Genomic DNA, 22,853 nt, shown 5'->3' with positions numbered 1-22,853 from the left:
ATTATTCTCTGACCATTTCTCAACAGTACACAAAGCTCTGAAGATGGGAAATTAGATGTCGAAAACATGACAGATTGCAAATACATGGAAGCCTACAAGAGGCATATATTGTGTTTATGTTTTTGGACTCATCTAATATGGTACAGAACAAACTTTCCCAAAGTATGCTTCAAAAGATGATAATGGTTGCATGACAAAAAAACCTGTTTCAGGATCAAATAAGTTTAGGTAATATGTGTTAAATGACATTAAACAGGTTTCTTTGCTGTGGAACTTCTAATTTTTGGTAGGTTCATGTCCATTACAAAGGACAGCAAAGAGGCTACAAATATAACATTTCCCAAACTTGTTTGACTACACAATTCTTTTGGTAAGAAGAATCTTATAAGAGTAATAATCAGTTGAACATCCTTTGGGAAATATTAGAATGAACTTCCCAGTAACCTCATAGTAAGTGGTGTTCTTTTATTAACCCGTGACTTACCTTATACATATTTTTTATACACAGTGACTTGACATGATTGGTGTGGTCTTATGAAGGCTATTCTAGATCGTAGATTCCTTGTGAATATTCAGCCCAGAACTGGTTAAGGGTTGGGTGTTGATGGTAATGATAGGAAAAGTAATTGGTTAAGGATTGAGAACCTGTGAGAGTAGAAGAAACCTTTCATGTGTTAAATGCCTTATTGCAGATTAACTTATTTAAATAACCTCATATGGTGAGTCAGAATAATAATTACTATTGATTGAGTACCTACTATAAGTCAGACATGGCCCTTGGGATTTTTCATGCATTTTTAAATGCATTTCTCATAAAAATTCCCAACTTACTTATAAAGGTTTGGATATTTAAATGGCTAATTTAATATAACACAACTAGAACAATAGAAAAACCAGAATTCAAATTCTGGGTGACTCCAAAAGCCATGCTCTTTTTGATCTGTCATACTACCCCTGGTAGGGAACTCTATAGGTTGTAGATTCTTGTACATGTGTAAAAAACTTTCCTATCCAAATCTAAATACCCCTAGATACTCTCATACACCTAGAAAACTAATTTCTTTTAATTAAGTTTGTGCATGGAGCAAACTTATTTACAAGTAGGCAAGCCAAGTATTCCTAATGTGGTCCTGAGTTCTGAAACTTGCTCTGTATTATGCACACATTTAACAAATGCAGGTTTACCAGTAGGCCAACATGGCTTCTCACTCACATGTTCTACTTATAGCACAAGTAGTGAGAACAAAAATTGGACATAATAAATTACCCTTCTGAGACTCTGTTTATAGCCTTAATGTTTAAAAGAGCCTACTGTTTCTTTGGACACATGTTGTGTAATTTTTTTTCCTAGCTCTGACTTCAATTCCTTTAAACGAAATGAGTGACCCTTTGGCATTACTTCTCTTAGGTATTTCACAATGAGGGGAGTAAGGAAACAAAGAGGGCAGCAGAGGTACTGACTCTGAATGAAAGATTCTTGATGAAAACAAGTATTTTCTCCTCCCTATTCAGATAGGAATTCTCAACCTGGAGTCCATGGTGACTTCAGGGAAGTCAGTGAATACTTTGAAAATAAAAAAGTTGATCACACCGACTTGTGTCCAGTGTTCTAGGGAGGTTGGCATCAGATTCTCAAAGGTTTATTGAACTTCTGAAAAGGTTAAGAAGCACCGTGCCTTTTAAAGTACAAGAAATCAGGAGAACCTGGATGTCTCAGTCAGTTAAGTGTCCGAATTGGGCTCAGGTCACGATCTTACAGTTCATGGGTTGAGGCACCGCATTGAGCTCTGTGCTGACAGCTCAGAGCCTGGAGCCTGCTTCAGATTCTGTGTCTCCCTCTCTCTCTGCCCCCCACCCCACTCACGCTCTTTCTCTCTTTCGCTCTCTCTCATAAATAAACATTAAAAAAAATTAAAGTGCAAGAAATCAAAAGATATACCTTCCACCAGTGTCTCCTTTATGGGCAATCATTTACCAAGGTCCTCTTTCCTTGTGAAACATCAGAACAAAGATCAGGAAATGAGGATGATGGAATGTGCAAGATAGAATAGTGAGCAAGGAATTAAGTAAAATTTTTACAGAAAATAAATATATAATATAACTGGTCAATACAATATAAAGACTAAGAAGTGGTTCTTAAGACGGGAAAGTCATGTTCTAAGGAAAACGTAGAAACGAAAAACCAACAGTGTGTGTATGTGTGCACACACGTGTGCGTGTGTGTGGCACAGGGATGGGAAAACAGATGGGAATGCGATGATGGAGATGAAACAGTGAAAACATAGAATAATCACATGGAGAGGGGATAGGCAGTATTTAATTTTGTTATATGGAGAGAGAAATATACATTTAAATGCATCTGCTAGAAAGTAACATGAGCACTACAGATTGGCTAGACTTAGAATTAGCAAGAGTAAGTAGGAGATTCAGTATACCCCCAGTTTTAATTTACATTCTCCTGATCTTGGGAGGATGGCACATGACCTTTAGTTCATTCACCTGTTATCCCCAAGCTGCGTACTGGTGTATTGATGGGTTCTTTCAAAATTTCTTTTGATTTTGTAAAGATCATTTTATGTATGTATTACCATATCTATCACTTTAAGTATCATATTAACATTGCTCTCCAGAAAGACACCATGGTGCACTTAACCAAAGTTCTGGCAATGTTAGTTCCTGACATTCTTTATTTTTTTAAAATTGTTTAACATTTATTTATTTTTGAGAGACAGAGCACTAGTGAGGAGAGGGGGGAGCAGAGAGAGGGGTATATAGAATCCAAAGCAGGCTCCAGGCTCTGAGCTGTCAGCACAGAGCCCAACGCGGGGCTCAAACTCATGGACCATGAGATCATGACCTGAGGCAAAGCTGGCCACTTAACCGACTGAGCCACCCAGGCACCCCCGTTCTTGACATTCTTTAAAAAGAGACAAGTAGAAGAGGTAGAAAGCAGTAGACTGAGCCTAAGAGATAGGTAGAGATGAATATATCTAGAGAGCCATACCCAGGAAACTATTACTGCTTGAATATTACTTGCAAAGAAATATTCTTTTTGTCATAATACATGTGTACTTATTGGTTATTTACTCACAAATATTTATTGCGTGCCTGTAAATGTCAGGGAATGGTGTATTTAAATAGCTTTCTTTTGGGGTGCCTGGGTGGCTCAGTCGGTTAAGCAGCCGACTTCGGCTCAGGTCACGATCTCACAGTCCGTGAGTTCGAGCCCCGCATCAGGCTCTGTGCTGACCGCTCAGAGCCTGGAGCCTGTTTCAGATTCTGTGTCTCCCTCTCTCTCTGACCCTCCCCTGTTCATGCTCTGTCTCTCTCTGTCTCAAAAATAAAAATAAACGTTAAATAGCTTTCTTTTATTCTCCAATAGCCTACATGCTATCTCCTTTCAGAATGCTTTCTACAATATAGTATGCTTAAATCATCTCCAATGTCAAAGTCTAGGTTTTCCTTGGATAAGGGACACACTCTTTTAGTCACCTTGTTTTTATAGACTCTAATAAAGTGCATGACACATAGTTGGTGCTAACCAAATGTTTGTTGAATTACTGCTGGTTGTAGAAGTCAATTGAAACCTAATATTGTGTTTATTTCATTATAAAAATTCTACTAGAGCCTTAGGTGGCATTAGAAAATAAAAAACAACAATAGATGGTAGGAAGACACAGGAAAAAAAGAAACCTCACAAAACCATGTACATCTTCCCTTTGGAGGTTTCTGGAAGTACTAAGTGAAATTTTATATATTTCATAAGATTTAAAAAAACTTCAAAACAAGAACTTGATGTCAGTAATACACTTGGCAATGAGAGCAGCTTGCCACTAGCAAGGCTCTGCTTAAACCTGTTACATGTATACATTGAAAGTGAATCCAATCCCTTCATGTATTTCCCATCAGATAAAGTGTATAGAAGGAAAAAAAAACATAAGTCAGCAAAAGTTAGAGCTAACCTGGACAAATCTTCTACTGTACCAAACTCAGGGAGTAACTCCCTTGAAGCAATACATGGTGAAATAGGAATCATTTTCCTCCAGTTCTACCTACTTTAGACACTATTAACTCCATCCTTAGGAACAAAGAGGAAATTTTGGTGGGAATTAGGATGGGAGAAGCTGGAACTGATTAGGAAGATACATGTATTTAAGTATTTGCTTTCTGAAGATATTTAGTGAAGTTTCTTTTTAAGAAAAATCTGAATCAACTGTTAGTATTTATATTTGTATTTTAATTAAATGTAAACAAATGGTACCCAAGGTGATTTTTTTTTTTTTTTGTACCTGTTCTCTTCATTTATACCGATAGGCCTGTCTAGGAATTATGACTAACTTACATGGACCTTAAATCATTCAAATACTGGCCATAAAAAAGAACCAATATCCACACAATTACACATCAGTTAGAATGGATCCTTTCATCTCAATAGTCAGCTTTGTTGTAAGTCGTGGAGAAGAGTAATTGGCTGAACGTTTCCCAAGAAAACCACCTCAGCCTCTAGCTAACTGCTGTGGCTCTGAGGCGATGACTTTTTCCCTTTTCAAAAGGCTGCTTCAGCATCTTCTCCGGGAGCCCCTGGCACTGTTTCAGGCCATGTGTCAGGGGAACCCTTGATTGCATCACAATGACGGAAGCCTAGTGCTGGCCTGCAAGAATTGAGGACTGTTTGTTCACAGAAGATCCTGAACAGAAACACCGGTGTTGTATAGTTCAGGGGTGGCTTGAAAAAAACAAAAAAAAAAAACAAGAAACGAGCACTGCTGTAGGAGGGGACTTCCAAGAGCTCAAGCTATTTCTCTGTTGCTGTTTGATAGTCCTCTCCTAGCTTTGATGGGATTTAGCTAACAGTTGTTGCTTGGGCATTTTTCTCCTTGCAGTTCCTTGACTTAGCAAGATTTTGGATGGTTGAAAAAAAAAAAAAAAAAAACCTCTCATATAGTGTTTTCAAGTAGTGCCACACTGAATACTTGGGAGAGAAAGCATTTTGTTAATGAATGCAGTGTATGTTCTTGGTAAAATCCAAAATTAAACTAGGTCACTGTTTTTGTCCTGCTAGCTGTCGATGACGTTTAGCTGTGTTGTTTGGTATGGTGACTCAATTTCCTGTAGGATAGCTGGCAAGTCCACAGTGAGGTTTTTTTAGTGGGGATGAAAAGGTCAGTCACTCGATGTCTTAGAACATTTGGGGTTAAAATTCCTAAAAGTTAAGATTTAATAATGATCCTCAAAAATTGTGGCTGGCCATATTGCCTATAAACCTAGGAATCTGGAAAAAGTATTCTTAGCTCTATGCTAATATCAGCAATAATTCCTTATTTGAACAACAGTTTTATAGAACAAACTTCTTTGCTCTGTCAGTAATTATTTTCTTGGTTATTGGTAGGTAGTGACCACTCTCTAGATTTATACAATGCATGCAGAAGTGGGTAGAACTTAACTTATACATGCGTACCACACTATTATTGTACCCAAATGCTGACTGTCAAAATGGCTAATTTTTGATATGAACATAAAGTAGATCTTCTGAAATAAGTTGTCCCTCTTGTTGCTATTCTGCTTTCTTAAGGTCAAGTCCCATATTTAAGTGTATGATGTCTTGAAGCATTGAAACTTGACTGAATTACTTTTCCCCCGTAATGATTAAAAAGTAAATACTGAAATATAATATGTGGCACCACATTCAGCTATGCCCAAGACCTGTATTTCTGAAAAGTTGGAGAAGTTGGTGAAGATGAGAAGATTACTTACAGTGGGAAGATCCCTTTGGGGCTCAGACTTTGAAAGATATGGAGTGAAGGGAGAGGAACATGGAAAACTAACCCTTAGAGGTGCGGAGAGAAGATTCCTGGCTTCTGTATGTTGCCAGTGACTGGAAAGATGGCAATGAACAATGGTTTTGCATCTCTAACCCACTGGATGTGCTTACTATAGACAACTCAACCTAAAATAAGTTAATTTCCTTTCTAAATGTCCTGCATCCTTATTTTATGCAGTAGAGGGGGAAAAAAACAAAAACAAAATAAAATCATATAGTAGACATACTACCATTTCAACTAGGTTATTCTATACTTGCATATGGAAGGTATTAAGTAAAATGAAATTGTGTTATGGTCATAGGCTTAATTATTGTTTGTGATCCTTAGGGTATGGGATTACAAGGGACTTTCTACATTGTGTCATGTTTCCCTTTTTCCATTTTTATAAGAATCATTTAATATTTTTATATTCTTATAATCAGGGAAAGCCTACACAGATAAAATACTTTATATTTATTATTTTAAATTGTCTTTAAGGTTGTTACTTTTGGTAGGGGAAATAAAGGTCCAGTCTTACTCTTTAATTTACCTTGCAAGATTTAGGCAGCTGTTGGTGCACCTAAAGTATATATTTACAGAGATTGGTGCTTAAAAGAAAAAAGGAATAAAAAAGACAAATTTTAACCTAAGTCCCTAAAGTGAATACCAAACAGTCCAAGAATCCTTGATAACAATGAGCCATGTAGCAGATGTAGCAAATACTTTGAAAGTTATTCTAACTTTTGCAAATGCTGTATTAAAACCTATCTGGTAAATCCCAGGAGCCAAGATTCAGTGTGCGAAGTTCTTTGTTGTCCCACTGATCTTTTATGGAGTCTAAATTTCAAGAGCAGAATTTCTTCTCCTTCAATTCCTGTAGATTTGAAGACAAAGAAAAGGGATCTCCCGGACTTCACGTAAGCTTTTCAGTGTATTCTTTGTAATTGACAAGGACCAAGTTTTTTAAGATGCGACTCTTTGGAGTTTGGATTATTTCCCCCCCCCCTCCCCTGAAAGTTTTATTTATCTGCTTGCTAATGGAGTAAAGTTGTCTGCAATTGATCCTTTTATGTAGTCTGCCTGTGGTCCCCAGGGTCAGCTTTTGTAAATGGAACCAGTTTCCATATGATACCTTTGGATATGGTCTTTTCATTTTCTCACCTTTGTAGTTTTTTGTGCACACGGTGGGCAGAAACACCCTTCCAGGCTTCTTCCTTTGGCATTACAAGATCATCCTGGTCTCTGATTTGCAGTCCCAAGCACGGAGGAAGCATGTATGCAGGACATGTGTCACCTGCCCATGTTATATGGGCATTCACATTGCTGTTCCTTTAAGAGAACTCTTAGTTCTGAGCGTGAAAATACAGCGTATTGTCAAATCTGTAAATTCTATAAAGCCTCCAACATTGTTTTTGTTTGCTTCTTTATATCCACGCCAAAATGTAGAGGCCTCGTACTTAGCAGGGGCCGGGCTGCGTACTGAAAGAGTCTGGTTTCAACAGAAATAATTTTATTCCCATAACTACCCTGTCCCCTTGAAGCAGGTAAATACTAAGTCTTCAGAAACGAAGCTTCAAGAATCCTAAAACCCAAACCCACAAAAAACGATCGCGCGGGTCCTAAATAACCTTGTTTGTGCCGCCCGTCGGACTCTCCCGCGAAACCTCGCAGGTGGCAGCCGACAGTGGAGACGTGGAGGCTGGGGCAGTCGGGGCGACCGGGAGGGGCGCGCGGGGTCCCCGTGGGGCAGGTGCGCGGCCGCGCGCGCGCGCGCGCGCGTGCGCGCCAGGTCCCGCCTGAGCCCCGCGGCGGGCGCGACCCCGGGCGGCAGGCGCTCCACGCCGGGTTTTGGGCCGCTCCCCCTCGCGCATCCCCACAGCAGCCCCACAGACACACGCGCTCGCGTCCGCGCCTCCCGGGCTCGGCTTCAAAGCGAGCGGCGCCGGGCTGCGCGGGGTGATGCCCCGGCGAGGCGGCGGGGCTGTCGGGACTGGGGCTTCGGGGAAGGCGGCGGCGGGGGGCGCGGGCGGGCCTTGGCAGTTGGCAGGCTCCTCGTCAGGGAGCTGAGGAGGGGCCAGGCGGCGGCGGCGAGGACCGCGAGGGGCGTGAGGGGGAGTGTTCCCGGAAAGCCGCGGCGATGGAGCGGCGCTGCGCCGGGCGCCGGGGGAGTTGAGAAAGAAAACAGGAAACGTGGTGGCCGCGCACCCGGCCGCGGCTGATTCATTCTCGTCGTGAGAAGGCTCGGCGGGCGGAGCGGGAGCGGGGACGCCGCTCGGGCCGGCCGGCGACGAGACCCGGCCGTGGACCGGGCGCTCCCGCCGCGGGGCTGGCCCAGAGGCGCGCGCGCCGCCCCCTTCGCCAGCCTCCCGGGGCCGGCACTCGGGCCCGCCGCACCGTCGAAGAGTCGCGCCGTGAGGTTTTTGTCCGTGCCTCCGTGTAAAAGTTGGCCTGCCGCGCTTCGTGCGCCCTCCCCGGACGCGGGACTGAGACGCCGAGCTGGAGCAACCGTGCTTCCCCGAGGCCGGCCGCCCCGCTAGCTGAGCCTCGGCCCCCAGCGCGGTGCCAGGCTCGGCACTATGAAGGAGCAGCCCTCATGTGCGGGCACCGGGCGTCCGAGCATGGCGGGGTACGGCAGGATGGCCCCCTTTGAACTCGTTGGCGGCCCCGTGAAGCGCTTGAGAACTGAGCCCCCCTTTCCCTATCTCTTCGCAGAGGAGGCCTACCAGAAACTGGCCAGCGAGACCCTGGAGGAGCTGGACTGGTGTCTGGACCAGCTAGAGACCCTGCAGACGAGGCACTCTGTCAGTGAGATGGCCTCCAACAAGGTAAGCCCTGGTTCGCCTCTCACCGAGGCCCCTAGACTGGCGGTTCCCACGCCGGTGAATTCGCCAGCCCCTGTGGTCCTGAGAAAGACGTGCAGGGATTTTGTCACGCTGCATGGTGGCTGTTCTGCTCCCTTGAAGGGAGGTTCCTGATTCTGTGCCTTCCCTGTCTCTTACGTTCACTCCACACAAAGCAAACATTTTGCAGAAGCAACTTTGACATAGTTTGACTGCAGTACTCCCAGGACACAGTGAGTGGGGGTTTTTTTTGGATGGGGGGGCAGTGGGCTTGTAAGTGACACTTTGCCCTTGCAGCAGAAACCCAGGCGGTCCCTTGGCATTGAATGCTTAAGGGTATTCTTGGGATTCCCAGTTGGAAATAGAGTTGCTGGAGGTCAGTGAAACCTCTAGGATGTCACTACCTACCGCACTCAACACTCCGAGTTCCCTGAACTTAGAACTTTAGCTCTCCTTTATCTAGATGTCAGGGTACGTTGTGAGAACTGAGCCTTTATGTGTTCGCTTAGCCTTAGATGTCCACAGGAAATGTCAGGAAAATTAGAAAGTTCATTAGGATCATTACCTTTGCTTTCATGAATCTTGGACAGACACCCAGTTTTCCGAGCTCATATAGTTACAGTGATGTTTCAATGGGTCATTTGTGTCATATGCCGAAGTGTTGGTCTTGATGGCCAATGGAGTTTGGGGGACTGAGAAGTCACCTTCAGCCTGAGACAGCCTTAAAGCAAGGTATAGTGTTATCAGTTTTACTCTATTTTTTGGAATTCCTGTGTTTTTTTGTCTTTAGTTATGTAAGGAAACAATTGGGATGTTGTATGTGTTTAATGACTATTTGGCTCAGGGGATAGGAAAGGAGGCACATTCACGTTGGGTGCAGATGACTGAGGGAGTCAACCAGTAAAAACTGGTAACTTTGTGTGGCAGTTAGAAACAGTTGCTCCTTAAAGACATTTAAACATCTTTGGCCACCTATTTACAAGGTCAGGAAGGTTATACCATTTTATGGTTTATCTTTGTGCAGATATCTTTAAACGAGTGATGCTTTTCCATAGCTTATTGTAGTTTTTATCCCACCTGTTTTTTTCCACAATCAGTGTTTTATAATACCATAGCATATCAGCCCCTTGATTGTCTTCTCTGTTGACAATGTTTATATAGATAGCGCTGTTTTCACAGTGAAAAGTTAGCTTCAAATAAAATAGAGAGACTCCTCACACACTGTCTATAGGCACTAACCTACCTATAAGCATACTGACCTAACCCACATGCACAATGTTGGTCAAATCTGGGTTTTATGCTTGTTTGGGTTTTTGGTTTTTGTTATTTGGGCCTCAGAAATTTGGTATGGCTTCTCATCAGGATAACCCATCATTGCTCTCTTACTCCCTGCTGTGGTATCAGGTGCCATTGTGCTCAGCTGGCTAACAAATTCTTAGTTCACTGATTAATTTTATGATATACGAATCTTTTTTTTTATTTTAATAATTTGATTCATAATAGTAGAGTATGCCTAGTGTCTTCAGCGTCCTACATGCTGAATGGGACCATTCTGCAGTGGGGTTGAGTTCTTAATTCTCTTGTCTGATTAATTGTACATAAAAAAAAGAAGAGCAGAATCTGAAGGTACCTCAAGGGATATGCACACATTTACTTATGTTTTCAAGATGATTTGACAGTACTTTTTCAGAGAAATGATCCTGAGCAGCTATAATTACTTTCCCCAGAAATCCATACTCTTAATGATGAGACTTGTGTTTGAATTTAAAAATTAACTTGAAATCTAATAATGTGTTATAAGTGACAGCAGCTGACAAGTAACTAGTTTATCTATACTTAAAGATTTTAAAAAATACAGCTCTAGGTCATAGTAATTGATCAAAATGATTTCTTTCTTTATGGCACCAAATAAGACAGGAATATATATTTTTTAATCTTCGTTGTGAAGGCACCCAATTAAACTTTGAGTTAATTTATAGATTTAGTTTGAAAGGTGTGTTTATTTGGTTGAAGTGAAATGCAGGTTAAGTGAGAAAAGACGTTTCAAAAAGGTAGTGATTCTAGCTGTTTGTGTCTTGTGGTTGAAAGATTATTGACAGGACACTTATTTTTAACATTAAAAAAACTCAACTTGGCTGAAGCTGTTGGTTAACCTTTTAATTTCTTAGCTATCCATTTCCTTTCTTTAACCCATTCGTTTTTAAAAGAATGCTACACTTGTGAAACTTTTTGTGGGTGAAAAAGGATTAACATAGAAGGAAAAAAGAGCTCTTGGTGAATATTGTATAGTCACCCTTCTGCTTGATAACAAGGGCAGGAATAAGTCCCATCCACATGAGCTGTAAACTGAGTGGGAGCAGCTGATCTTAAGGTCCCCGTGATGCCCAACCTAAGTCTGAATTGGAGATGTGACAGCTTGCATCACCTATCTCTTGAGGATGAATGAATACATCTGCAACATTGCTTTCTGGCTTTCAGTTGTGTTACTATCCATTATTTTAACATGCACTTCTTTGAACCAGCCAGTATTTTCTGGTTATTGTCTTTCTGCCTTTGAAAAATCCTGACATTTTTAGGTTTTCTTCTCACTTGGATTTTTTTTATTTTAATAGTATAAAATAACAATAAAAATACTAGTAAGGTCATGATTTTTAAGTGATTATAGAAAGAGAATATTTATTGTGGAGATAGATTTGGGTATTATGAAGAAGGAAATTGATTTCTCCAACCCATTCAACCAGTTGGGTTAACAGATTATTTCTGTGTTTTTAAAAATCTTAATTAAAGAAATCCAAGTTATTTGCAGTTTTAAAATGGTGCTTCAGAAGCAACTACCTGTATTTCCTGATTGCTATTGTAATGTGCATAATACTTACGGATGCTACTAAGGCAGGAAAATTATTGAACTCTTGGCCAAGGCCAACGTTGACTGTAATACATGTAGGATGTTTGTACCAAGTAGGGTAAGAAAGTCCAGATGGCATTTAATTTGAGTGATTAAAACTACAGCATTTACCCTCATAAGCACATTAATCTCCTTGAGACTTGTTCATATTTCCTTTGGAACCTCATTGCTACAGTTGAGGGAGGTTTTGGTAAGGTCGTAAGCAGACAGACCTGGAAGTTAAATCTTGGTTTTGTTCCTTGCTAGCTGACGTACGTTAGAAAAATGACTTCAATTTTTTAGCTTCAGTTTACTTTGTATAAGATCAGCACAATAATATCCATTTGAAAGGTTAATGTAAGAGTTTGACTATGTATATGTATATATATGTATATATATGTGTGTGTGTGTATATATATAACAACCTAGCTAATAAATAGTTTGTGATAGTAGGCACTATACCTGTTATTACTGGTATTAATATTTAAGATTTAGGTAAAACTTCCTTGATTGTTTTCTTGGCCAAAATATGTTTTTTTTTTTACCATTCAGTTGTAATTTTTGCTTGACATTTTAAGTTTCATGGATTGTTATAATGCAGTCCTTAGATAACAGTCTTTAGTACACATGTCTATGTTATTTTAAAATGCTTAGATAATACACAGTTTTTGGTATAGTATTCATATAAACATTTTGAACTTTAAATTAGAAGTCTAGTCTCTTCTTAATTTCCAGTTACAGAATCCAGACAGAAGTGCTGAATAGTTTTTCTCTTTTACTCTAAAACTAAAAACACAGCACTTACTAATTCTTGGAGCATGTTAAACATAAATGGACTTGGTGGAAACGTTTCCATTCTTTTGTACAGAATTTGCAAAGCTAAAATACCTTATTTTGTACAGAATTTGCAAAGCTAAAATACCTTATTAGCTAAAATACCTTTTTAAGGCAGGATAGTTTCACAGTGTTTTTGGCTACCTTTCCCTCAAGGAAAGTAACTTGAGGATGTGAGGAGGTCAGGCCAAGAGTCTAAGCTTCAGGACTTTCAAAGATCATGCTATGGAACCCTGTCACTTCATCCTCCTGTGACCTAATAATACATACTTCAGAAGGCCTTCAGTGTCTCTGAGTGCAGTTTAAAAGAGAAAACAAAATCATTTTGATTTCCTCCTAAAATATACCACTATAAAAATATATTTTGTTTCTCCTCTCTAATTTGGGGGCAGTTTCGAGGCTTGGCATTGCTGGAAACGGCCGTGCTTCAAGCTGCGAGTCTCTTGAAGTTAGCATTCAAGCATCCTTCCAAGAGACTTCAGGTTTTTCTTTAGTTAATTCTAGATATGCATAAGCCAACTTTGCAAATGTGGTCATGACCTCTTTACGGAATTTATTTTGTCTATTTACTTTTTAACCAACATCTCTATCATGTTTCTGTTGCCTATAAATTAATTGCTTTTCTGGGGTGCTTGTTCTTAGTTCTTCTGCTGTCTGCTCCCCCTGGTGCTTTTGAATAGTCAGTGCATACATAAAGTATACTAGAGCATTCTGTGACTGCTGATATTTTTTCTTCTGGGCAAGAGAGATGCTGGAATGAATACAGAATGTTCATAGGAGTGGTTAAATCCTAAAATATTTCAGCATTACATGGATATAACTCTCAGAACAGAAATAAATGTTTAACTTTTGCTAAGAAAGAAGCTGAAAAGGTATTTTAATTTTATGAAGAGCAAATACCAAATAACACATATTTTCTACATTAAAATATTAAAATTTATTGATAGTGTCATAAGAGGATTGTTGAGTTAAGATGACTAACATAAAATCTTAACATTTTAAAAGAAAGTATCTTCCATAACTATAGAAATTCAACTTTACTAATGTCTGGAGTTTGCTGTCTGCTTTTTCATCTACTTATTAAAAGTAGATGTGGCAAAGATTTAGGTAGTTTATATGCAGTGCCTTAAAGTTAATATGGAAGATTGAGAATGTTTATTTTTATGGTCACCATTAGGAAAAAAAATACTTTCTTTGTTTTTTTTTAAGTAACAATAGAAAGCAGGAAATACTTTTAACAGAAATTTTCATTTTTCATTGAATAGTAAAGCCCTTACTTAATTTTAATGTTTAACTTAATAAAACACTAAACATTAAAACAAGTCTTAATCTGTCTCTATTGTCATCAACTCCATTTTTGTGTCAGTATTTAGTGTCAGTAAGCTTCAGTATACCTAACATTTAATTATCAAAAACCTCCAATTTTTGTGATTCAGTAAATTAGTCATTACAAGAAAAATCACTTTCATTTATTACATTTTGATTTAATTATAGGATAGCGGTGACTTTGGCCTGAGAGCATAATGAACTATGTCCTTTTTTTTTTTTTTTTAATTTCAAACCAAGAATAAAACACTACTTTTTCAAATGCTGTGGTCAGATGAAACAAACTCTTTTCCCAAGTAATAAGGATGATAGACAATGCTATTGTTCAATTTAAGAAGATTCCTCTGAGAGTCACACAGATTGTAGCTATTAAGATACACACATATGGCAGATGCGAAATGTTGATAATGTAATGATTTTCAGATTATCCCGAAAGTATGTAGAATCTAATTTTCTCTTTTATAGAAAGAGGCCAACCCTTTAAAACTGGAAATAGCTAGAGTTTATTTTGTGATGGCCTAGCTTTGCTGAGATAGTAGGGCCGTGCCTGGCTAATCGTGATCATTCAGTTGGCAATATTAGTCTCAGATGTTTATCAGAAATAGAGAGAATGGGCAACCCTTTATTTTAATATTCACAGTTGTTTTAGGAGACATTTTAAGAAGTTATTTTATTTACACTAACTGAGAATGGGGACGGGATTTCTTTATTAAACAACAAATACTTCTGTGATATTTATTAGAAAACTAGTTACGCTGGATTACCAACTGCAGTAGTAACAGGTTTATTATTCTTTACACTTAAAGAATGCTTTATTTTTAATGAAGTATTTTTCATTGTTATCATTGGTTAGTGTTCTGGACTTTTTGTTACTGTTTTGCTGTACTTTGTATATGATGAATGTGAGTGATACTTCCTCCCTTGCTTGCCAATGTACACCAGTGATTCTTTATAGAGTGGGAAGAATATAGATTTTTTTTTTCGTTAGGCAAGCTTGGTTTCACATTTCAGTTCTGCTGCTTCCGACCTAATATTTGGGGCAACAGTTGTCACTCCCTGAATCTCCACTTCCTCATTATACAGGGAGATAATAAAGGGGAAAATAAAATTGAAAGGTTGTTGACAGCATTCGATATAATGTATGCAAAGCTCACTTTGGTGCATATCACATACTGCATGCTCAACAAATTACATGTAATTTATTCTATGCCTACCATATACTAAACAAGAGAGATAAAGAAAACCTTGTGTAATATATTCTTTGCAATGTAACAACATAACATTTCTTACAAGAAAAACCTGACCTTTTTATTCTGTCGTAAGCCTAAGTTAGTGTTGCTCAAAATTTGTGGTTTCTGTGTATATCAAATACGGTATATTTTGAAAGTTTTTATTTGAAGTATTTTTAAATTGTAAATACCCATCTGAGTGCTTCATTCTTAATCAATGATATTTATGAAACCATGGGTTTGGTGTCCCAGCTATATTTTTTCCAATATACACTTTTTAATACACATTAAAATTAATTTGTGACAAAGTGAGAAAATGTTCACCCATGTACCACTTAAAAGCATTTTGCTTACCACTCACAGATGAGTATACTTTTGGATATCCTAAGCAACAACAAGAACAATTTTAGGAGTCATCTTTAGTGAGAAAGATATGTTTTAAACAACCCATGGTTTTCCTTCTCTGCCATTAACGGGACCTCCCCACTGAAGGAGAAAATGCCAAACCTCATCAGCAGAAATCTCCCATTCATTAGACATTCATTCCTCAGGCACAATGGTCTGTGGATTTGCAGCACCCTTCTGTAGCTAGACTACCTGAGCTGGATTCACTCTCTGCCTTTTACTAGGTGCAAATTGGACAGCTTACCTTCTGTGCTTTGGTTTCCTCATCTATTAAATAGTTGGTATGACGATTTCATGAATTAAAAGACAGTAAGTGTCTAGACGGAGTCAGAAACATTGTAGATGCCCAATAGTGTTAAGTCTTTCGTTTCCATCCAGAAATTAATAGTGTCTTTCTTTTCTTATTTTGTGAGGTGAGGGCTAGAGAAGGTGTTTATTTGCTGTCTTGATACCTATACTTGTCGTGAGCTTTTAAAAGGCAACGGTGGCCTAATGATGTTGATGTAAACCAAAGAATACTGTTGGAATGTTTCATTGGCTCTTCTCTCTCTCAGTGACTTTTCAAGTAGTTTAACTCGGTTTTCTTTGTGTAATTTTACAGTACAACTCCTCAAACTGACACGAAGTTTTATCATAATATCTAAAACTCCCTGGGTTTTAGAAATCTGAATAAAGTGTGGACTTCTGTTAATATCTCTAGGAAAAAGATAAAACAGTAGAGAATAGTCTGTATGAGTACTTCCCTGTTAATCCTGCGAATGAGACTGAAAATAACCGAGACACAGAATCTCTTATTAATATTTAATGTTAAGAAAATCCTGTTAAGGACATGGCTTCCCATTGCACCTCTCAACATCTTAACCATCTAGTATGTACACAAATACTTGCTTGCTCTGTCAGCTGAGAAGGCCTAAAGAAATGGCACCCCAGTAGCAACAAACACACCCAGCACCCTCATCTTGGTTTCCATTCTCCCAACAAGCCAGGACTCCTTGGAAAATATTTGACTCTGGAACTGGGGCAGGAAATGAGACAGGAGCATGTTGTCATGCCAGAAAGCAAGGAGGTGCTCAAACAAAACCCCACGTTGATGGGAGCATATCAGAGGGACACAAGAGCAAACTAAAAGGGCTTCTGATTGCCAAATTCTGAAACAATTTGATCAAGAAAATAAACTATTATTGGATTGTAACCCAAAATAAAAAATATCCTTGTATTAATACTGATAAATGAATAACTAACTAAATAAATAAATAAATGAGAATAGAAAAATCTGTGCAGAAGAATTCCACATAATTTACGTAGATATTCTGCTGTTAAGGAAGGAGAGCAAAACTCTCCCCTCCTGCAGGGTGGACTGTACATATTGACTCCCTTCCAAAAAGCACAGTATGGAAAAAGAATGACTCTATAATGGAGAAACCTGACACACACACAGCTACCTCAGGTCATCAAAGTCAGTATCAACATGATAAGTCAGGTTGTAGTATATACCCTTGATATGCAATGATGAAAATAATTCTTTACATTTGTGGCCTTTCTACAAAAAACATATAACCCAACTCTCATCATGAGAAAAACATAAGATAATTCCTAACTGAGGGACATTCTACAAAACATCGGACTAGTTCTCCTCAAAACTGTCAAGGTTAACAAAAACAAGGAAAAGCAGAGAAACCATCACAACTAAGAGCCTACGTTACTAAATATAACGTGAGATCTTGGATAGGATCCTAGCCTAGAAAGAGAACATTAGGCAAAAACTAAGGACATCTGATTAAAGTGTGGACTTCAGTTAATAATAATGTATCCGTGTTGGAGCTCCTGGGTGGCTCAGTCGGTTAAGTGTCTGACTCTTGGTTTCAGCTCAGGTCATGATCTCATGTTTCTTGAGTTCAAGCCCCATATCAGGCTCTACCACTGATAGTGTGGATCCTGCTTGGGATTCTCTCTCTCTCCCTCTCTCTGCACCTACCCCACTGGTGCTCTCTCAAAATAAATAAATAAACTTATAATAATAATAATAATAATAAATATAATAGTAATAATAATATAATAATGTATCAGTGTTGATTCAGCACCTGTGACAAATATGTCATAGTAATGTAGTGTTAATATTGGGGGGAAATTGGATGAAGGGCATATGGGAACTCTCTGTACTTCACAGTTTTTCTATAAATCTAAAACTTTGCTAAAATAAAAAATGTATTAAACAAATCTTAACTGTCTTCTAAGGCCTATTTGGAATGTTGCCTTCTCCTTGAAGTTTTTTCTGTCCTCTCTTCTCCCATATCTCCCACCCCAGCCTCCCCTGATTAGGTGGTCATGTCTTTCTTAACTCCCTTAACTCTAAATACTGCAATATTTTTCTTAGTTTTACTGACATTATGTTGTACACTAGGTTGTTAGTCTTACTCATTTTTCCAGCACCCATAGCATTAGACAGAAAGCCTTGTTAAGTAGGTGCTCAATAAATATTGGGTGAATCATATTAATGGTATTTTGGTCCTTGCGATGCAGCTTTAAGTGTTTCTCCTCTCAGTGCTATAGAATCATTACTGACCAGTCTTCAGGGACTAAAGTTAATTTCAATTTTCTAAGCCCTAAAAACCCTCAAAGTTATTCTTTTATGGGTGTTAGCTTTAATTTTACTGTTTATCAGACCCTTTGCAAGGAAGTTACTGAAATTTGGTCAAAGAACTGAAGAAAATTTTCAGCTTAATGTCATTTGAGTCCAAATGTAAATTAATAAGTGAAATTATAATCTGTTCCTGTCTACCACAGTTTTGTGGTAGTTTTGGTAGTATTTAGCATGATCAGCATTTGAAAGCATTATTGTTAACTGTTATCCATTGTCCATCTCAGACTGAAACCTTATGTTTTAGAACTAAAAAAGTTAAAAGGGATCATTTGTCTCACTCATCTAGTGTATGTTGGAAAATGAGGCCCAAAACTTACCCCGTTACACCTGGGTAGCTAGGAATCTCCTGACTTCTTTTGTAGTTCACTTTTTAGAGGGTCTCAGCCTCATTTAGGATCAGAGCCTTTATCTTAACTCATAAATAGTGGGAAGGAGATTATACTTTTTTTTTTTAATTTGAATGTGTTAATAGAATACAAGCTGTATTTCTTTTTCTTTTTTTTTTTTAACTTTAATTATTTTGAGAGAAAGAGTGAGCATAGGAGGGGCAGAAAAAGAGGGGAGAGAGAGTGAATCCCAAGCAGGTTCCTCACTTACAGCATGGAACCTGATGTGGGCCTTGACCTCACAAACCGTGAGATAAGACCTGAGCTGAAATCAAGAGCCGAATGCTTAACTGATTGAGCCACCCAGGTGCCCCCAAGCTTTATTTCTGATAAGCATGTTGGTTTAATAACTGTTTAAATACACAAACAGTGAGTTTTCTACCAGCCACTACGAGTATTGATGAGACACGGCTTCAAGCCCAAAACTAGTGCATATCAATGTATTATTTTGTATTTGGTCACATAAATTGGTACCAGATGCGTGATGTTGGTTAATGTAAATGCCATTTCTCATCTTGAATTGATAGACTCAGCATCTATTGACTATGGTTGATGCCTTGCAAGACAGGCGTTTTCCCTTCTTTGGTAAGAATCCTGATCATTTCCACTTAAGCGTCTCAGTTCTGCTAATACACTTGCGTCTCAGAAATTTTAGCATAGTTTATGTTCACATTAGTCTCCTTTCATTTAAATTAAAAGTTTACAATGCACAGACAAAACCATGCGGGCCATATTGGTGGCTGTTAAATTATTCTCTTTCCTCCATACATATTTTAGCAACAATATTCTTACATACTTTTGTTCCAACTAAAAATGACATTTCTGAGCACTTTCTCTGCTAGCCTGGGAAGAAAGGATGTGTTTGTTGGCTTTTGCCTGTTAGGGAGTGTTCTGTGCAGTTTTACCCAGGACGTGCTTGGGTTTCCGTCAGCATCTCTGGTCTGCTGTACTGTAATTGCTATAGTGGCAGCCTCTGGCTTTTATTACTGGCAAGCAGTGTGCTGTGCAGACATAGGCACCATAATAGGAAACACCTCAGCCTGTCATAAACAGGTCTAGAGAGTAGAAGGCACAGGCCTGACAGGGCGTGTCCATAGCAACTGAGCAAAGATGAGCAAGGCTGCCACTGTGGAGTTAAGTGCAGACTGATATCTGTCTTCTTCATTTCAGAAAAGAACTGGCTGATTTTAAGGCTTTTCCATTGTTGGCATAACATGTTATTGTTGCTTTGTTTTTGTGTTAGACCTAAATATGAATAAAGACATATTAAATGTCTTTAATAATAATTAAATAATACTCTCCAAAATGTTTTGAGAGACTATGTCCAAGTGTTTTCCTTTTGTTATTCTCCCTTAATTTCACTTGGTCATCCAATGCAAACCCATTAGGGAGAAAGAACAGACATTTCATTGCAATGGACAATTACTTAAAAAAAATAAAAAAACAAATGATCATGCATCTGTTTAAAGAATCATAAATTATACTAATTTTACAGAATTACAAAGAAAAGAGCATTTCTTAGTTGGCTTTCCATTGTTTATGCCTTTTTGCATCAAATTCAGGTTTTTGAAAAGGAGTACATTCTTTGACCAAGAGAGTTTCTATTTTATGTTTGCTTGTTGTTTTTTTTTTTTCAATCTTCAGATAAATAATGAACTACAAATTTAACAATGAATAGTGATGGCCTTTGTCACAAGAACTTCGATAAATTTCAGATTTGAAGGGGCTTTAACAATTTTCATACAAGAGCTAAAATGCTGTCGTGGGTGCTTTAAATGATTTATAGGTGTCGTTTCATTATTTGTAAGGAAACCTTATTTCACAAAAGAAGTTAAAGATTGCAAAGGATGCAAAAAAGCTATAATTCTGTTAAAAGAGTATGCAGAAATTTAGATTTAGGAGAACTGAAGTTTTGAACTTTATTTTGGGAGATTTTCTCAGAGTCTTTTATAGATTAAGTATTCAGTGGATTTTTGCTGATTTGTTCCTTCCCTTTTTTAAATAAGCACTGATCCTCTTGTTGTTGTTGTTGTTGTTGTTGTTGTTTTGAGAATTTCAAGGCTATTTCAACAATATGCTCTGATAAGAATGAAACTAATTAACATTATCTTGGGCATAAACTTTGGTTTTGTTCTTTGTTACATAAGTCATATATTCTCAGCATGGTCTCTTAGGTCTCTAAAAGGGTAAGTGATAATTAGGTTACAAGAAATCCTAGGAATGTTTTACTAAAAATATTCCTTTTTTTAAGTTTATTTATTTTGAAAGAGCGAGAGAACATGCTTGTGTGTGCTAGCGGGGCAGGAGAGAGAGAGAGAGAGAGGGAGAGGGAGAGAGAGAGGAAGAGAGAGGGAGGGGGGGAGAGAGAGAGAGAGAGAAAGAAAGAAAGAATCCCAAACAGGCTCCTAGCTATCAGCATGCTGAACCCGATGTGAGGCTCATTCCCACAAACTGTTGGGATCATGACCTGAGCTGAAATTGAAAGTCAGACATTTAACCGACTGAGCCACCAAGTGCCCTTTATTAGAAGTATTTTATTTTTTTTATCATATATTGGGGAAAGTTTAGATTAATTTCTCCTGGAAGGTACTGTTTGGGCCTAAATCTTAATTTTTCTCTGTAGTGTTCTCAAGCAGTAAAATGATGAAAGAGTACATATTAGAAGAGATAAAACCAAGAGCTTGCATCATTATAGATTGGAAGCAATCTGTTGCTTCAAAAGTATAACTCAGTGGAAAGATTAATCACTTTTTATCCCTTAGCTATATTTTCAAACATTTTAATATTATCACTTTGCTATGTATGAGCAGTCTTTGACTACAAGTGGTCAGGAAACACTGGTATGTAACTTACTTTCTGATATAAGGCATGATCCTGATATACTCTCGTACTTCAAGCCTTAAATTTCTAACTTAGTCCCAGAAACAGTACACTACAGGTCAAAAAAAATATGTCTCATTTTTAAAGATGTGAAACTGAGGCTCAATTAGACTTGTATAAGATCCACGTGCTTGTTAATAGATATAAATACACTTATTTTTCTGAATGTAGCATCTGGGGAAAGATGGGGAGATAGAAGAACAGGTGTTTGTTCTCAGGCTGCATTTTCAAAATATATCCAAATATAATTTTAAATAAGTACTAGATTTCAAATAACAAGGATAGTTTCAACAAAATATAATTCCTAGAGGGGAATCCTATTCTGTTTCCCTTGTTCTTTGTATCATGAGAGGTTGGGTAGACAGGACCTAGTTTCTCGCTCCTAGGAAGAGTATGATAGTGAGACAGCATGTTAGGTTGGAAGTCAACCTAGCAAGCAGGTAGTTAACAGGGCACAGGTATAAACTGGAGGGTAATGGGGTCAGAGGGTTGAAAAGACAAACTGGCAAAAGCAGACCTGAGATCCTTGAGATCCCTGAGAAGGGATTTGGAGAGGGTACGGGTATAATTGGATGGAATGAAGCTTGGCTGATACTGGTGAGCGTGGCAGAAGAAGATATAGGATGAACTCAGGGAAGGCGTAAGCAGGGGTCAGGATTTTTAAAATGGCCTATTACCATGGTAATGTGGAGGTCTGTTTTCTTGGCGGGGGCAAAGTGGCGAGGGAAGAAATACTTGGGGATAGAATGAGGAATGAAGACTGCAGGAAAGAAAGATAGAAAGAGGACTTTTTCGGACAGATGAGGAAGGGGAGGTGTGGTCTAAGAAGGAGAAATCTCTCTGATTGGGCTCACCTAGGATGGGACTTTCCTTGGCTAGAGGCAGACTGATGAGTTCATCATGTTCCTGCCCCCTTTCTACTGCAGGGTTCCTGTGGTGAAATCTGATTGGAATTAATTTTTGGGACAGCCTTGAAGAAAAAAAGAAATCCAAATGGATCATGGGGAGGGTGTGAATGGTTAAGAGGAGGACAGTCAGCTGTGGGGATAGTGACTAGGGCAACTGACTGGAGAGGGAAGATTTACAGACGAAGGGTAGCACATGAGGCTAGAGTCTTTTTTAGTGTTGGTAGCTGGCATCCTCTACTTCACCTGTTGCCTCCTTGAGTCATAGCCCAGTAGCAGCATGGGTGGATTGTCACATCCAACTGCTGGGCCATCCCCTAAGGAACAGCGTGCCTGGGTGTGAGGACACAGGGCAACAAGGTACAAGCTGGAACAAGGTGAAGAGAGTATAAGTTATTAGATGCAAGAAGAGTAAAGTGGAACAGAATAGCAGGTGATAGATTTGAACTTTTATCTTCATTCTCCTGTAAATCTTCTAAATTCCAATGAGCTTAGCAATCAATTCCTCTTCTGTATCACCCCACACTAGAGTTGTGACCTTGAGTAATTAAATCGCTTCATCTTCTCTGAACCTTTTTTCTCTGCAAATCGGGACTAACAAAATGTATCTCAGGGGCTTGTTGTACAAATTAGATGAAAACCTGCCTAAAGTGCATTGAGTGGTACACACACATAATAGGCATATAAAGTGGCCTATCTTTAGTAGGGATGGGGATTGGGAC

General features: G+C 38.8%; 1 protein-coding gene and 1 long non-coding RNA gene across 10 annotated transcripts in view; one reads left to right on the top strand and one right to left on the bottom strand.

Annotated features, from left to right (window-relative positions):
• The window catches only part of LOC122238771, a 104,701-nt gene extending 92,031 nt beyond the window's left edge, over nt 1-12,670 (bottom strand). For 3 of the 4 annotated variants that reach the window (XR_006217935.1, XR_006217938.1, XR_006217936.1), the window contains exons 1-3: nt 12,465-12,670; nt 9,207-9,362; nt 485-645 (exon numbers count right to left, since the gene is read on the bottom strand). This is a non-coding gene — a long non-coding RNA (uncharacterized LOC122238771). The remainder of the gene's footprint in view (nt 1-484; nt 646-9,206; nt 9,363-12,464) is intronic. The other variant, XR_006217934.1, reaches the window with a different exon arrangement.
• PDE4D (phosphodiesterase 4D) overlaps nt 1-22,853 on the top strand; it is a 1,404,509-nt gene that overhangs the window by 1,342,734 nt on the left and 38,922 nt on the right. For 4 of the 6 annotated variants that reach the window (XM_042987253.1, XM_042987256.1, XM_042987263.1 and 1 more), the window contains one exon: nt 8,514-8,626. In XM_042987253.1, the coding sequence (XP_042843187.1) occupies nt 8,514-8,626 (113 nt within the window). Of the gene's footprint in view, nt 1-7,917; nt 8,428-8,513; nt 8,627-9,333; nt 9,374-22,853 lie in introns of those variants that run through there. The other 2 variants (XM_007079918.2, XM_042987278.1) reach the window with 2 other exon arrangements.

This window comes from Panthera tigris, chromosome A1, assembly GCF_018350195.1.
Source record: "Panthera tigris isolate Pti1 chromosome A1, P.tigris_Pti1_mat1.1, whole genome shotgun sequence".
In the NCBI taxonomy this organism is placed as follows: Eukaryota; Metazoa; Chordata; class Mammalia; order Carnivora; family Felidae; genus Panthera; species Panthera tigris.
This window is presented reverse-complemented; position numbering and strand designations above follow the sequence as displayed.